At 41.0% G+C, this 17,607-nt stretch overlaps 1 protein-coding gene across 4 annotated transcripts in view; it reads left to right on the forward strand.

Annotated features, from left to right (window-relative positions):
• Window positions 1–17,607, forward strand: part of abr (ABR activator of RhoGEF and GTPase) — a 133,635-nt gene that overhangs the window by 55,610 nt on the left and 60,418 nt on the right. For 3 of the 4 annotated variants that reach the window (XM_017412599.3, XM_017412600.3, XM_037979210.1), the window contains exons 3-5: window positions 9,015–9,113; window positions 11,502–11,687; window positions 17,044–17,151. In XM_017412599.3, coding sequence (XP_017268088.1) covers window positions 9,015–9,113; window positions 11,502–11,687; window positions 17,044–17,151 — 393 coding nt within the window. Of the gene's footprint in view, window positions 1–5,018; window positions 5,277–9,014; window positions 9,114–11,501; window positions 11,688–17,043; window positions 17,152–17,607 lie in introns of those variants that run through there. The other variant, XM_017412602.3, reaches the window with a different exon arrangement.

Raw genomic sequence — 17,607 nt, forward strand, 5'->3', positions numbered from 1 at the left:
ATTAGGATAAACTCGGGCGGTTTTATGACCTTTAATAGTTTTCAACGATCATTTGGTCATGACTAAATGTCTTACAGGTTGAGAATCCTATGAGATGCTAAACACTTTCAGAATTTGTTTTACTAAGTACTAAGAGTCGACTGTTTTCTTACTATTGAACTCTTTTGTTTTGTTTCACAGCCATATTCTACAAGTAGAAAATACACAGACTGGCTTTAGAGCAGGGCTGTTAAACCTTTTAGATGGAGGGTCAAAATTAAAAAGGTAGTTCGAGTCAAACACCAAACTATCAATGTTTATTGAAAAAGAAGATGGTTCCAGTGTTTTCCATATGTATTATGTCAGATTATTCCCACAGAAGTAGGACCTTAACCTTTTTAAAGTCAGAGTAAGCAGCTTACTGAATAATAAACATAATTTATATTTATTTCCTTTAAAAGAACTCCTGCATGATGATTTATCATTTTAATGACTAAGAACTATTGTTGGTCTAAATACTTGAGCTTGTCCTGTTATCTCATAAACTAAAAAATGTTTCCAAACTTAGAATACCTCCTCTGCACTACCTCAACTTGGCCATTGCTTTTTCTTTTTTTTTTTTTTTTCGGCACACACCTTTAAACACTTTTTAAATTCTGCACCCTTTGGTGAACCCTCCCTCTCTAAAAAACCAGGCTGTTTTTAACTTTTAGATTAGAAGTAGTTTTAACAGGAGCCTGTTTTCGGTCAGCTCAGATCCTTACGTTTGTTGTCATATTCTTCATTTGTGGCCACACAGGTTTGGTCTGAATATTAATGAGCATAGACTCTGCCTCCCACCTGTTTGTAAAGTTTGCTTTTGGCTTGTCTATTTTTTATTACGTAGCTTAAATTTCACTCTGTCCTACAGCCCGAGGCTGTAGAGGAGCTGCTCTGAACCCAGGCAAGGCAGTGTGCTGGCTGCATTCTGGGATTTGTAGTTCTGATGCATTTTTTGGTTTTTGTTGATTTTTGCCAACTGTCACAACAGAAAAGGAGTACAGGAAGATACTATTTAAAGTACACCAAAACAAAGCAAGAGTTTAAATGAAACACTGGAGATTTAAGGCCTGCAGTGTGGAGGAGTTTCATGGTCTCAATGATCTGTATTGTCTTCTATTTTGCATTAAGTTTAGACAAAATGAACTGAAACAATCCCTCCTTTATGGTACCATTTTCTTAAAAGAAAGACACCTTTCAGTTTTGGAGTTTATCAATCTTTTCACAGTTCAGGTTGGATTAACGGCACAGTACAATACGGCTTTTTATTTTTAAAGGACCAGATGACAAATCTGGTATTATTTTGTCATTAATAACTGACAATAATTGACAAATCCTGAACTTTCTGTTCCCTTACAGCCTCCCCACTGGCAAAGGTGGTCTGTTTTTCCTCTCTGTTTTGGGGGAGGGTCATTGTTTATTTAAAATAAATTGGGGGGGAAAAAATAGCATCTGGCATTTGCGTCTTTGTCTCGTACCAAACCGATGACTGACTGATCAGCTGTGTGTTGGACATCAAATTGTTTTTAGCAATGTTCTAAAACTGTGCACGTTATGATTGCTCACAGGTTCTCTTGAGGCCCGTTTCCTGTAGCAGCTTGACCTCATGAACTCGGATCGTTTCACTCCGGGAGCTGTGATCAGCTGACAGCTCTTGTAGCCCCCAGATCTTGACCCTCTGTAATTGTTAGCGTTTGGCTTCAGTAGCGGGAGTGCCTTTGGCGCTCTGCAGGTGGTGCATTGAAAGCAGCGGGAACCAGATGGGCTGTGATGCCACCAGCAATCTGCCAGTCTGTGGAAGAAGAGTCCATGTCTGGGTCTGTGTTCACTGTGACCCGTTAACACCCATCGATCATCATCTGTCACTCGATAAGAGGATGCTCTCTTATCTTTACATCTTCAGTTGGACTTGAGGAAGGGATGGGGATTATTGTGTGTGTTTTCTCACAGCGGTTTGTAAGGAGGAGTATAGTTCTGCCTTTGAGGGGATTTAGTTTTTCTGGTTGTGTCTATCTGTGTGTCTGAGTGCCTGGGGATCCTGTCGCCTGGTCAGAGGTCAGCAGGGTGATATTCATGCTTAGGGCTGTAATTATGTGTTTGGATTGTTGATGGGATTGGGTGCACTGGGACCTCATACACCCCCACCACCAGCAGCACCAATTCAGAGTCATTTCAGGACGCTAAATAACGTGAAGCTCAACATTTTTCAACCATGGGGTGAAAACAGGCATTTCTGCCTTACTGATGCCTTCAAAACTAAAGAATGGTGTTTGTTTTCACGTCCAAACTAAACGGAAATTCTCTTTTTGTTATTTGTTTTTTTTTTTACATTATGAATTTCCTAAACATCAATCTGTATTTGCACTTTAAATCTGCCTTCTATTCCCCTCATGGGCTTTTTTTCTTATCTATATTTGAACACATTTTTTTACTGTTTAATCATTATGTTATAAATACACTCCGGCCTTGATCATTGATCTGCTTTTAATAGCAGTAATTTATGAATTATTAAGCTTATTATTCAGAGTTATTCATAGCAAGTCTTCTCTGAGCCAAGGTCAGGTTTTGTAAATAACTGTGTCTCCATCTAGTGGCGGGCAGCAGCAGGAACAGAGGAGACGTTTTCATATGTGGAAAACCAAGTGAAAAGAATAGTTCAGTGCTTGTATTAGAGATGAGTCACCTTAATGAGAATTATGTATTAATGCAGAAATAAAAAGAAATGCAGGGCATCTCCTTATTTCTTTTATTTTTTATTTATCATTTCTCCAAAAATAAGAAATCAAAAGTAGTAATGAAGACAGCGAAATAAATGAAACGCAGGTAATTCAGATGCAGGTTTTCAGGTGTGATTTGAAGCTGAAAATTAATCTCATTCTTTGAACTCAATCCACAATTTCTGTTTTAATTTAAGTCATAACAACACTTTCTTAAATCTTTGAGCAAAAAATAAAAGAAAATACATTTATTATTGACAATTTTTTAGTTTTTAGGCTTAAAGGGATGACTCGAGTACTTTTTATTCCCTCTGCCTGCATGAAGCCTCAGTTTTTTCTGCTGATTGTGTCTCTGTGGTACAGTAGTGTGTAAATGTTTGGGCTCCCTCAGGTAATTTATTTGGTTTCTGAATGTTAAATTTGAAAAAAAAAAAAAAAAAAAAAAAGCTCAGAATAAAAGTTTCATTAGTCTGTTGTCTTAAAACCATTGCTGGTGATTTAAATCAAAATTCAGTCAGAGTAGCAGCTGGTTGTCAAGATTTCCCTCCTGACGTTTCAGCTTCACACGCTCCTGTTAAAGTTGACCTCTCTTTCTGCCGAGTTTGCAGCCACTCACAGACACTGAGGCCTTCATGTCAACATTCTTCTGTTCCGCACACAAACGTGTGCACATAGATGTGAAAAACTAATTTCATCTAGTTTATTATGGCGCGCTGCTGAACACAAACGTGTGATTATGCTTTTTCCTGTGTTTGTTTGTTTGTCTGCTGCGTTAGCAAACTGTCTCAAGAACCCCCTGGGCAGATTTCAACCGAGCTACAACTGAGTGACTCTTTGGAGTCGCCTCAATTCAAGATGGCCGCCACAGCTAATTGACCTTAGCAGACACAAAAAATAGCTGGTGTGGTAGTAGCTGAGAGTCATTCCCAACACAGACTCCGAGTGCGACAGACTGAGCAGCATCTCAGTGTTAGTCAGTCAATGTGAAAGTAATAAATGGCTGTTCATCTTACTTGATTCAAAATGGCTGCCACATCTAATTAACCTCATCCAACCCAAAAACGGCCATAACGCTGTCAATTATAGACGTATTGAGCTAAAAGTTGACGCGATAGTAAGCCGTTTCATCCTCAGAACGTACTCTGAGATTAAACAGAACGATGTGGAAAAGTTTCAACCCGAACAGCTTCAACTCTGTCATTTCTAATCGTAAGATGATCGCAGTCATTTAAAGGCGGCGGGCGATATTCATCCTGTCCAGGAACGCTTGGACTTTAATCTTCAAATGCTTAAATAAGATGTTGCGTTTTTTTGTTTTTTTTTATTCAGCTCAAAAATAAAAACAGATCGTAGGATTTTTCTTTTGATTTAGTTTCACTGTTTTCCCTCTCTCCTGAGGTTTCCTCCGCTGCATTAACGGTCGTTCCTCCTCAGAGCGACGGTTTGACCTGGAAATGCAGAGCAAGCCGCAGGCAGGAATCTCTCTACACAGGTCTGCTGCAGATCTTTGTTCTGTGAAGTAAGCTCGATGGATGTGATGTAGACTTGGATTTTAACACAATTAGTCTGCATTAACAAACCACACTACATGGTGGAGATGTGAAATCTTTTCCTCAGACAGGCAGTGAACTGTGTAAGTGAAATCAAGAAGGGTGCTGCTGAGGAGGGCGATTGTTGTGAAGTAGCTCTTTAAAGGTCTAAACTATACCCAAACACAAAGCTGAATCATAATATCTTAAGTCCTATTTACTTATTTTTTTAACTATCCAGGTTGGCTTATTTTCCTGCCTGTCGTGGTGCACACGTGTTCTCCTTTTCAAGCTTTTCCGCCCTCGCGTTGCTTTTGAAACCGCTGAACTTTGAGACCTGTAATTAGAACCATGCGCGCATTAGCAGCCCCAGCTCAACGTGCGCAGCTCTCAGCAGATCAATAAGGAGAGACAATGGCCTGAGAAAAGACACGGCGCCTGCAGCATGAGAAAGGCAGAACCTGTGTGCGCGATTAGGAAGTGGCTTTTGACCGAAGTGAGCGGAAGACGCAAATAAAGAAGAAATAGAGAGAATGAAGCCGGCGGACTCTCCCACTGTCGCTCAGAAAGAAACAGCCCCGTGCAGCCATCAAGGAAGTGGCTGGATAGTGTTTGTTGAGAGGGGAGGGGCGGACCTCATCGACCGAACAGTTACACGCACGCACACACATGTAGAGCGTGCACAAACACCAGGAAGCCCAGCAGAGGAAGGGGGTGGGGTGGCGCAGGCGGGGCGGTCTCCTCTTTCTCTCACTGTCGGTGACCGGACGACTCGCTCTGAAGGGAAAGCCCTGATGTGTCCCGGCAGGCCCTGAACGGGGCAGTTTGAAAGCAGAAAAAGGGGGAGAGGAGGTGGTGACGGACAGGAAACGAAGAAGAAGCAGGAACCATGGAGGAGGACGAGGAGAAGGTGCTGTGCTACTTGGACAAGGTGCTGGAGGAAGAAGAGGAGGTGCTTGAGTACGGAGATGGGGAGCTGGATCCCATCACTCCGATTTATAGTCAGTTCAAGGTGAGGCGGGATGGCTGGATGCAGGAAACACACACACACACACACACTTTACTATAAACTCCAACAAGCCTTCAGAGCCGGTTTATTGATAGGAAAACACAAAGTCTTATTTGGATTCTTGGCTTGACGTGGCCTCACTATGCTGCTCCGTGTGCTTCTGAATCGTCTGTGCTGTGAAAGTGTTTGTGACAGCCATCAATGTGTGTGTGTGTGTGTGTGTGTGTCAGCGTGGCCCGATGAGGCTGCTGCTGCATGTGTCTTCACTCCGCTGCGGTGTGAATACTTCTGATTTCTGCCTGTCGGGCTAACTTCTGTCTCCTCCCAGCAGATGAGCTGACAGAGCGTGTGCTGCCTCGCTCTGCTCTCTGTCACTTCAGATATCAGCTCTGTTATCACACACAACGAGAACAGAGGGCGCAATAGGAAAGAAAAAACATGGAGGGCTTTCTGTCAAGGAGCAGCTCAGTGTGGAAAAAAAAAAAAACTCCTCTCACCACTCCTGTACTCCTCATCGTGTCCCACAGTAGCTCTTTGTACAGCAGGAGGAAAATATTCTCCGTCCTGCCTTTTTTTTTTTTTCTTCTTCTTTTCAACAACTTTCTATGACATTTTTGTCTCTGAAATGGTGAGCTGAGCAGTTGTTCGGAGGTCAGGGCACCTTGGAGATCCTATCTCAGACCATAAAAATGCTATTGCACAAACCTCAGCGGTCTGTAAATGTTCTATATGGTGTTTAAAGTGGCTTGTATAGAACATGATTTGCATTTCTGAGACGTATCTTTTAACTTCTCGTGGTGAGCTTGATGTTGGAGGTTTTATGTGTCGACGTGGTCACTTTCCAGGAAAACGAAGCTAAAGTAGCCTGACAGAAGGTGGAAACTGGAACAGTTTCCTATCTTGAAACTTTCCCACAGTTTTTTTTAATTCACTTGATACTCATAAAAAAAAAACTGCTGTCAGTGGCAAAACTGCTAGAAAACACGTCAAGCTTCAATATGATCATAATCAGATTTTTTTGTATTCATTAGGCAATATAAACTCCTAAATTTGACCCACAGTATTTTGAACAGCATATTCAGGAATTAAAAAATGCCTAATACGTCTGTAAATATTAAAGCTTGCTATGAACTCCGGCCCTTTTGTTCTCCCCTTTAGATGATATCAGTGTCAGAGGCTGTGCGGTGCCGGCGGCTGTGATTGGCTTCCTCCTCATCTTATCTGTCAGAGCTGTTGTGCTAATATCATCTTAAGGATCTGGTTGTTAATAATTCATCGGCTTTTCTGGTCTCGTAGCTGCTCTTTGGTCTCCTGTAAGGGCGTCAGACACTGAGCGACGCTGGTTTTTCACCTTCTGAAGTTCGCTGCTGCTCGGACGTCAGTGATGAAGGACGGAATGACTGACATGATGCTTTCTGAGGGGAGACGGTTGATTGTCAAAGTGAACATATTTGTTTTTCTTTTAAATGTTTAGAGGGCCCTGACTGACTTTTTTCGTATTACCAAACCACTGCAAATAATATCACATATGGGTTATAAACTAATGACATTTTGTGCACATGCAGAGTAACATACTAACACGGATTCATAGGCTTTGTTTATTCTGATAGAGCTGCTTTTGTCAAATGAGGATCCAATATCCTCTGGTCTCATATAAAGACAAAAATTAAATTGGAAACGTCTGTAATAAATTTTTTAAGAGTCCCATTATAGCTACTGCCCTAAATTCCAGCATGCATCAACTTTTTCCTTTAGAACCCAACAGTAATTTGGGACTTGCTCTAGTAATAATCTTAGCTGAAAAAATTTCCACACTTAGATGTATAAACTGCAGAAGAAGTGCAAAGAGAACCAAGAGCAAAAGGAAAATGCTGCCAGTGGATCATTTAGGGTCACCATGGTAACACCTGGGTCTCCTTCCTTCGACATGTACGCTTAATAAGACAGGCAAACAAAAGCAGTGTAGAAAGTAAGCCCGCAACTTGTCACTGTTCAGAAACTGTACGTCAAACGGAAACGTTTCCTGACCTTTAAGTGTCAGAGGTGTCTGGTCATCACACGCGACAATTTGGATGTGTTTATAGTGTTTCATGTCAGAAATATGACAAGTTAAAACAGCGAAGTCTACGAGAGTTTGGATGCGTGCACGCTGCAATGCTTACCTTTTGATGTGTGAACTGTAGTGTAAAAGTTGTTGAAGGGGGGGAAAGAGTTTGCAGAAAACTTGAAAAGTTTAGACGGATAAAGACATGCAGTATGTGACACGATCGCTTTAACATTTTGTGGTAAAAGTTGCAAAAATCCTCATATTAAAAAGTGTGACTGTGTAGAACCTGTTAAAGATATTAAAATACCAGTTCTGTCATGTAAAATCCAACTTTCTGTGACCTGTTTAAGCTTTGGGTGACACTCTTATTGTGAACTATATTCGAGTTATGGAGCTCCAAAGAACGCTATAGATGGTTTTCTCACTCATTTAGCTAAAATCCCATTGTGTGTATGTGGAAATTGTCCACAGTATTTGTTAATTTTATCTACACCGTATTTTGTTCTGCTACCAAAAGTCATAAGACACTATTCCTAATGATAAATGATAAGTAATAGCGGTGCTCCAATGCTTATGTGTTGGCACTCCAAATTAAAAACAAGTCAGGTGCAGGAATAGAGAAGTGTTAACAAGAATAGGTGTAAGGTCTAGAGTGTTTAAGGTTGATCAGATGTTTGATTTATTTTCCAGTAGATTTTAACCTAAAATATATATATATATTGTAATCTGGAGCTGACTGCCTGCAGATTCTGCTTATATTCTGACGGTTTTAATGCAAAATGAGGTCTCCAGTTTGGTCTTCCTGCGTGCTTAAAGATGAATTTAGGCCTTCAGACCCATAACTTGTTTAAACAGAGCAATGATCCTCAGCACTCTGCCTGAAGAGCAGTTTAAAGGAAAGAAAGTGGGGGTTATAAATCGGCAAAGTGAAAGACCAGATTTGGATCCCATTAAAATGACGAGGGAGGATTTTTCTGGCAATTCTACCTTAAGAAACTGCTTTTGCTTCAGGCTGCTGAAATTGACTTTATTGTGTTACTTTTATTTTTATTCTTTTAAAGCAAATGCAATGTTTCCATATTCAGATGTACCAAAAACACATTTAAAATACTCTTTTTCTGATACCGACAGTTTTTTAGGAGTTTTTCCCCCTTTAATAGTATGAGTTTGAGTTTTGAACTCAGCCTTTCTTTTCATAATAATCTGAAAAAACAAAAAACAAAACAATAGAAAGTGCGTCTATTTGTTTTACTTTTATTTTTATAAGCCAGTACACTTCTGCCAGATATAGATAGAAGTGTGCGATCACATCTTATTATCCCCTTTCTGTTTGCAAACCGTGGTTATGGTGGCGACTTTAACAATAACGTCACATTACAAGAACTGCACAGAAGCAGGCGGAGTAATCCTTTCCACAGAGGAAACGAGCTGTTTGGATGTTTTCAGACTAGTGAATATTCACAGAGCAGAAGTGAAACACACTCTTGTGCCCTATGGATGTGTGTGTGTGTGTGTGTGTATGATGTTTACCTGATGTGGTAACTGCAGTAGCATCACTCAGGAAATGAGCTTGAGTCATGGTACTCTGATGTGGTGTTGGCAAATTCCTGGAAATACGTGTGTTGGGAAAGGTTTTGTTTGTCGTCTGAGCTTTCTGCTGTAAGTTTATAAATGTGCATGGTGTCATCCTGCAGGGAGACTTCGAGAAGGGGCTGGAGATGAAGAAACTGGTGCTGTCTGGTTTCTTGGCCAGCGAGGAGATCTACATCAACCAACTGGATGCCCTGCTGCTGGTGAGAAACCCGAGCAAACGTGCGCGGCTTTTTACGTCTGACGCATGGAAACGTTTAAGAAAGTGGCTGCTGGTCAGAATAAAAGCAGGACCGCAGTCACCGAAGTTTCCTGAAACACTTCCCCATGTTGAGCTAAAGCGGTATGTCACATCCTGCCTCATTAATCGCATGCTGTAGTTTGACCAACATTTAGTCATACTCATGTCAAATATAGAATTAAAAAAAAATAAAACCTAACCTGAGCCACAGTTTCGTTGTGAAATAAAAGATTTAGAAACACGAGGCTTCAGGAAGTTACCACCAAGCGAGGTTCAAGCAAGATGAACAGAAATCAGGCCTGACTTTCAGTTTAATTATGCTTTAGTTTGACCTTTCAGTATTTAACAGCTTTTTGTTCCCACCTATAAATAAAGTCATCGGCATGTGAGGTTTTACTACAGCTCCGCGTTGTTTTGTCTCTTTTTATCAGGATGATAAATTAGAGGAAATCTATTCCAGTTCAACTCAGTTTTATTTAGATAGCTCCTATTTTCAACTAAAGTCATCCCAGAGTGCTATACAAAGCAAAGTAAACAAATGTGAACACATGCAGTTAAATTTAATCCGTTAATTATAACAGTCAGGTTCAGTCTCATTATAATTGGAGGCGAATCCAGTCCGATTCAGTGTATTTCTGAAGGAAAGTTGAAAGTTTACAACACAGCCGCTGCCTGAAATACCAGCAGGCATCCATGAGGACTTCCTTTTGTATCAGCCTAAGCTAGAACCGAGCCAGGTTCGTGTTCTGAAGAGTATCAAACTTGATTTTAAAACCTGTCTCTGTTTGCCCTTGAAGTCCCCCCCCCCTCCACCCCCTTTAAATACTTGATTCTGCTGAGGTTTTTATTTAGTTCTCAGAAACTGAAAAGACGTAATCACGACAAAGTAACTCAGATTTCCTGATTAAAGAACATAAAGAAAAAGGTCCTGCTGAACAATAGAAGATCCAGTGACTCATAATCTGCTGAGTCACTGGTTGCCGTGGTGATTTTGGTCTTTTTCTGGGGGAGCAGAGGGAGGAGGGGCACACAGCGCCACTCTTAATCAGACAGACAGACAGAGCAGCTGACTAAAAATTGAGCCTCGAAGAAACCTTTGCTGTGTGAAAACAAGAAGTCATATAAAACAATCAAATCTTGAACTGTAAAATGCTTTAAAATGATTTTATTATTTATTAACAGTGTTTATTTAGGTGATATAAGAGGTTAGAGATGCCAACTACTTAAGGTTTTAAAGAAAATATTCTGAGCTCAGATAAAATGACAGTCTATGAGAGTTTGGATGTCCCACTCTGCCATCTGGAACGATTTGAGAGAAAACCATAAGTCCTGTAGCTGTGGGAGATGCACTCTGTGAAAGGAGACAAAAATGCCTACATTTTGATCTATAATTTGTGCATGTAGTAAGAAAAAGTCTTGGGTGCAAAAAGAGTTTGCTTGCAACCGTTTGGGGAGTTTCGGAAAGCTCAGAAATTAGTGTGTGACTTTATCACACTTTTTTAATCATTCTGTGGTACAATTTTTAAAAATCATGTAAATATCAAAGCCGTCCAGTTAGCGGTTGGATTTTCTTTTTGGTTGGAGTGTATTTCAATCCCAGGCCTATGCTGAAAAAGATCACAATTAAAATTTCTCTCCTACCCTTCGTGATTGATGATGGCTTTGTTGTTAAGCTTGAAATTTAATGTCAAATGTCCAAATCCATTGTTGTAATCCTCTGAAAACTGGCTGTCAGTTAAAACCCCAGTTAGCTTCCTGTTTGAGCATTTTTAAAATCAAATGTTTTGATGGCAGCAAGTTGGTTACAACAGGAAACGTATAAATTCAACAAGCAGCTCTGCCGTCATGTGTCAAAGTGTGTGCCTGCAGCTGCTGTTGTTTCTGCTTTTTTAAAAATAAAAATAAATAAAAGAGCTGCTTTGTCTGATGCGCCTCCATCCAGCCCTCGGATGGATGGACTGACTCATCGCGACGCCGTTTTGTTTTCGCTGTATTGCCGGCCCTCCTTCTCTCCCACCAGGACCACTCCGCACATCTCTGCGATTAACTGAGTTGGTGTGCAGCCCGCCTGCTCAGAACCGTCACGGTGGAGAAAAGAGTCACCCGGCTGTAAAACAAAGGCCTAAAAATTACACGGATTTGTTGACATTTTATCCTGTCTTTAGTAAACTGGATCAGTTATGGCCCCCAAATCTGCCTCAGTGGTTGCTATGAAATCAGACATCCTCTGACCTAAATTATCTCTTTCTAAACCTTCTTTGAGTTTATTTTCCTCCATTCCTCCAACCATTACACCTGTCAGCTGATTGGTTACCTGAGTCCTCACCTGAGGCGTTTCTCGTCTCTCCAGCCCATGAAGCCCCTGAAAGCCACGGCCACCACGTCCCAGCCCGTCCTGACCATGCAGCAGGTAGAGACCATCTTCTACAAAATCCAGGACATCTTTGAGATCCACAAAGAGTTCTACGACGCCCTCTTGCCCAGCATACAGCAGTGGGACGAGAAGGTCACCGTGGGACATTTGTTCAGCAAGCTGGTGAGTCCCGTTCTTTCTTCTTCCACAGGGACCACGTGAACAGCTGTTAAAAGGAGAACTGTTCGCGAGGCCAAATTTAGACTGTGATTCACTAAGTTTGTGTGTGTGTGTACTGTGTTTCCAGACTGAATGCATTAACACAAACCTCCTCGTTTCTGGTCTATTACTTAATTATCGAGTTTAAACTGGAGCTCTCGGTACAGAATGTGACGGTGTCATCGCTGTCAGTGTGTATCTGCATGTATCTGTGTTCAGCGGGTCTGTTAGATCGGTGCAGCTCTACGTTTGCATTGGGGAGCGTAATTTAGGCAGACACGTTACCTACAGTGTGCGCACATACAGTCCAGGCACGTTTTTCAGTAAAAAAATTGTCGACTTCAGATGCAGTTTCCATGTAATTTGGCTCAAAGAGTGTTATGACTGGGGAAAACCTGTCTCATTAGTTCAGTGAGTCTGAAGGCAGATAGAAACAGAATAGTGTCCAAGAAGCTTTTTTCTTTACTTGAAGCCTTACAGACCTGGAAGTTTTATTAAGGTTTTATGATAAGGTTTACTAGCAATTTTTTGCATTCATAGCACCAAGATAAGTATTGTTGCTTAGATTTTTTTAAACTTGTAAATTAATCAAATTAAACTGGCCTATTAGAAATATTGTTTGCTGCTTTTTGGTGGTTTGTTCTTTCTAAAGATCCAAACGAGGGGCCTTTAGTAGTAACTGCTGTTAAAAAGCAGAGGATCTTTTTGTCCAACAGCATTAGGACTGCCTCGCCATTGTTGCTTCCTGTTAAATGGTTGTGACTTAATCGGATGTCTGTCTCATTATGAAAGACCCTGTGAGTTTTGCCAAGCCATGATTGCACGCTTGTTTTGACTAGAACACAAAAGAAAGTTGTTGTTCCAGCCCAGTCCAAAAGAGGGGCGAAGGGAACGGTGTGAAGCTGTCTCGTCTGATGAAGTGAGTGCCTGAATGTATGTCAACAGCTGTGATGGAGATCGATGACTTCTTTAAAATGAGGAAGGGCAAGTACTTGATGGTGTGTTTCTTGTGTTATAAGCTCTCTGAACTGTGCGTCTGCTCTCATCAGTGACTCAGCCATGTGGTTCAAAGTGTTCAACTCACCGCCCTGTAGGCAAACCCACCCATTCCTCTTGTTTAGTTACAAAAGAAAATGGTTTAAAAAGGGGACTCTTTACCAAGCCGATCTCTAGTTTCAGCTTCTGGTTTTTTTTTTTTTTTTCAGGTAGTTGGAGTTTTTTAAAGAACCATGTCAGTCACAGCTCAGTTAGCTCCAACCAAAGGTTCATTCATTGTTTCTCCATAAAAGCAGACAACACATAAACTCTGGAGGTTTAAAGTGTGTTTTTTTCTTACTTACTTTAGATTAAAACCTTGAATGTACTCTGGAAGAGGATGAGGATTTATCTAGTTTAAGACATCAGAACATCTAGTTAAACCAGAGCATAAAAAGCTAAATCTGAGACAGTTTGTTTGTTGTTGTTGGCAACTGTGTGCTGTCTTGTGTCTCTGAGCTACCTAACACTTAAACACTGATTTACCAGTCGCAACAACACATAAACGTGTTTTTTTTAGAGGATGATAGAGTTATAAGTTAGGCTTTTTGTGTCCAAAACAGTAAAACTGATTACATTTATTTTCTTTATTATGCATTTTATTGGGCACAATAAAGTGAGCTGTGTTAATCGAATTAAAGTGCTTTACGAGCTGATGTTTAACGGCAGAGAAAAGAAAAGAAGGATATAAATATCCTAAAACTTTAGGAGTTTCTCTTTGGAATGGTCCTCCTCTCCTGGGATGGCAGGAGTCGCGCTGTCGAGTGTCAGCCATTAGTGAGCCCGTCGGCTCTCATCTGTGCTGCGTACGAGCGCGTACGTGAGCGCGTCGTGTGGCACCAAAACATTTAGTTGGAGCGGCGCAGTGAGAGTGCAGATGGCAACGTAATTAAATGTTTCGCTCCCCGCTGCTCCTTGTCAGCGGCGTGGCGTCCACTGGAGCGGCGCAGAGTTTCAGGACGTCGGCCACGAAGGGGATAGACGCCGGCAAAACCTCCAAGTTCTCGAGCCTTTGACAAACAGGAGCTGAGCTGCAGGCTGTGACCGCCAGGGAGGAGTTTATTCAATCTAAACATGTCTCTGCAGGCAAGTGATTTAAATGTGGTATTAGAGCTTTTTGGACTTAAAGTGACAGGTTAGATATTTGAAAGTGGGGCTCTGTGGAAAGGTTAGGAAGAGTTAGTACCTTACCTGTTGTAGATAGCTCTTTGAACGAACTCAGTTTGGAGAAATAGTTTGGTTCTGAGCGGATTGACAAGCTAATGGCTAGTCTGTATGAAGCCCTGTCTACACTGCTCCGGTGATGCGTTTGCACCTCGTGTTCACACACAAAAAAAACAACTTTGAGGAAAAATGAAATCACTTTCCAAAGTAAAAAATATTTGGGGGAGAAAATGTATTTTTTGTGTGTGTGTGGACTTAAAATACGGAGGTTTTCAGAAACTATGACATAGCAACATATTTCATGCATGCTCACTTTTACTTTTGTGACCTAGAAATCAAAACAACAATGGAGCTGTTTCCATCTGTTATTTTTTTTCTTTATCCAACTTGTTTCATCTTGAGCTTGCATTTAAACTTCGATTGTGTGCTGAAATTGGTAATACCTCCAAAGAAAATTATAAACTGTATCAAAGAAAACAAGTTTAGAAAAAATCTTTAGCCAAACTAAGCAAGTTTTATTTCTTTATTTACAGAAAAAGAACATTAATGTGCACTTTCTCACCACCGAGGGGCATTGCATTGTAGTATTTTTATTAGGATCGTTTGGACAGCATTTTTCTTTATATCAACTGAGAACAAAATGTCAATTACAAAAAAATATCAGTAGTAAAGTACACAGGGCCCTAAAACAACTCTCATCAACAACGTTTCACAGCACTTCATATAACATCATAACACATTTTTAGAACCCTTTATACTGCATTACAAAATACTTAATAAATAAAGTGTTGTGCTTACTTGAGAGTGAAAATAGCAGCAGCTAGCTAGCTGTAGTCTGTCCAGCAGGAATATCATAATATTCCTGACAGAATAAGCATGTGATGGGAAACTGATTCTGATTGTCTCTAAATCCTCATCCGACTGAAGCATTGTGAAGTTTTTGAGACTGGAGTTGTTTCGAAAACGGCAACAATCCACTATGGGCCAGTCTGCTCAGACTAGCCATTAGCGATTAAATTAAACTCTGTTTCTCTGAATTGAAGTTGTTCAAAGAGCTGAGCTGTCATCAACAGGTAAGATATTAAGTGTGCACATCACAGAAATCTCTAACATCCTTCTACCAATATGCCCACAGCTAGATTTTGGGGGGCACTTTTAAGGTGCCTTAATCAATCATCAGTTGTTAAGAACAAGCAAACAACAAGTGTGGGCTGCAGCATATTAGCATACTGGCTTTGGTGACTAAGACTAAACGCTCAGATATGATTTATTCTTGTCTGTCAAAGGTCAGCTGTTAATGTCTGATGCTTGCCTCCCGTGTTTCATTTAAGACATAAATATGAGCAGAAGATGTTGGCTGATATTTACAGCCTGTTTTTGGTTCGAAAATGACTCTTTGAGGCGCACATGTCAGTGTCTGCAGTAAGTGACACTGTGGTTGATCAGAGATGATGCATCATGTTTCTGTTCTGAACTGTGGTTTGATTGAATCTGCAGGCATTGGCAGGCACATTTCTGACTGAGAGCTTTTTATGAAAGACCTAACATTTTCAGCTGGGCCGGGAGTGTGCAATTCCTTTTTTTTAATTATCATAATACACATCTGGTTTCACTTTACCTTAAAGCCGAGCACGATAATGACATAAATACACTCAAATGTGTGCAAATAAGTCTGTCTAAATCGTTTAGCCTCTTTGAGAATCCTAGTACCACCAAAGCCAGTGCATGATGCAGCTCGGTTAGACTAAGCAGGATGATTGTTCAATGAATTTCATCTTCGTTTGTCCTCAGCGTGTTTTAATTGATTGCAGCTCTTGTGAATTTGGCTTCAAAGCAGCGAAAGTCTCCTAAAATAAACCCAAACAAGCTTGTAAAATTCTCACTGTGTGTTCAGAAAAAAGGTTGAAAGTTTCTGTCGTCCATATGAGGAGAAACGGGTCGTTCTGTTCCTGGCTGGGACTCCTCGCCTCCTTTCGCCCTCAGTCCGAAGTGTGAAGTGCTGTCGCTCTGTTTGAGCTGCTACAACACACAGATTTCTGTCTATTTCTGACCATCTTGCGCTCTCTGTCCATGACAGCGTGTCTAAGCAACACGATGAAGTGATGAATTACTGGAACGTCATTCTGCCTGATTTGTAATTTCCACTCAAGCTGCCAAGTATCTTATCTTTGGAGCTGTGGCGTTCAAATATAGTGATTTATGTGCTTTTTCCCATGTTGTGCTTTGACTAAGTGAATTTTCCTGCAATGATAAGATTGTGCACGTACAATGACCCGGGCTCGTGGCCTCCAGTCTAGACATCCCAGTCTACTTTTTTGATCTTTTCTTTTTGTGTCGAGAACCTAAATATAGTGCACAACACATCTACAGCCTCCCTTGAATGCATTAAAAGGCTGAATAATTTTCTTAAGGCGCAACTTCCCCACTTTATATTCTGAGGGCAAGTTGGAAGACAGGAAATAAAACTGGAGGCTCGGGGAGCTCAAGAACTAAACCAACATGTCCTCCTCATTCAGTCCATTCGGCTGAGTCCAATCACATTGACTTAATAGGATGCAGTCAGTTCTTCTGTCTCTGCATTCGAACATCGCTGAAGCAGGATGCATATTCATGCACTGCTGCTCTGCAGCTTGTGTTACAATGCACACACAGCGCTGCAAAGTGGGGCTGTTAGGGAGCGGAAGGAGGAAAGGGAAAAAGTCCGACTTGTTCTAAGCAAGAGGAATGCGCACAGCCTCCGGCGGCTTGGCATTATGGGGATGCGATTAGTGCAGATGAAATGTTTGTAGCCGTGTGTGTGGAGCAGCTCTGCGTTTGGAAAAAATAAATAAATGAAACTGAAGAGAACAGGAATGACTTTATAAGACGAAGCATTTGTTTGAATTGTGTGACACGTTAGAGTGTAATGTCGAGTTGGACCTGCTGCTGTGCACTTTATTGCCTTGATGTGTTTGTATTTTATTGGAAAAACAAATCTGTTACGAAGTTCTATGTATGAGGAAGTACAATTGTTAAGTGTCGTCAGATTAAATGGGTAAAAAGTAAATGAAACTGGCTTGTTTTGTTAGTCTCACACCTTCTTCCTCAGTGTTTTTGGCGTTCTCTCTCTTCCACTCTGCAGGCCAGCCAGCTGGGAGTTTACAAGGCCTTCGTGGACAACTACAAGATCGCTCTGGAGACGGCGGAGAAATGCAGCCAAGCCAACAGCCAGTTTCAGACAATTTCCGAGGTCAGTTTACTCCTCACGATGAAGGCATCAAGAGACAGATGAAAAGATATCTGATAAGCAAATAAGCAGCGTTCTTTGGGTTCTGTGCCCTTGGTTATTTTTTTTTCTCACGGTTACTGTGTTGCATTTTAACATGTCAAACTTTACGTGATACACATTAGACATTAAACTAGCCTCTTGTCGGTGTCAGGTTTCATAAACCATCCATTTGCTTCAGTTAGGTAAAAAAATAAAACCAAGGCAGTACATAAGGGAAGCAGAGCGAGGCGGAACATCCTCTTTCACACATGGACGTGCGGTTGTATTTTGAGAAACACCAGTTTCCCAGGTATCTGTTTAGAAATTGCTTGAGCCATTTTAACCTTGTAGTGAGAGGGAAGATGAGCACTGGTATTTATAGCTCATGACTTACTTTACATTATCACACAGTTGTAGCGTGATAAATATGTTTTTAGT

The sequence above is a fragment of the Kryptolebias marmoratus genome, linkage group LG13, assembly GCF_001649575.2.
Source record: "Kryptolebias marmoratus isolate JLee-2015 linkage group LG13, ASM164957v2, whole genome shotgun sequence".
Taxonomy (NCBI): Eukaryota; Metazoa; Chordata; class Actinopteri; order Cyprinodontiformes; family Rivulidae; genus Kryptolebias; species Kryptolebias marmoratus.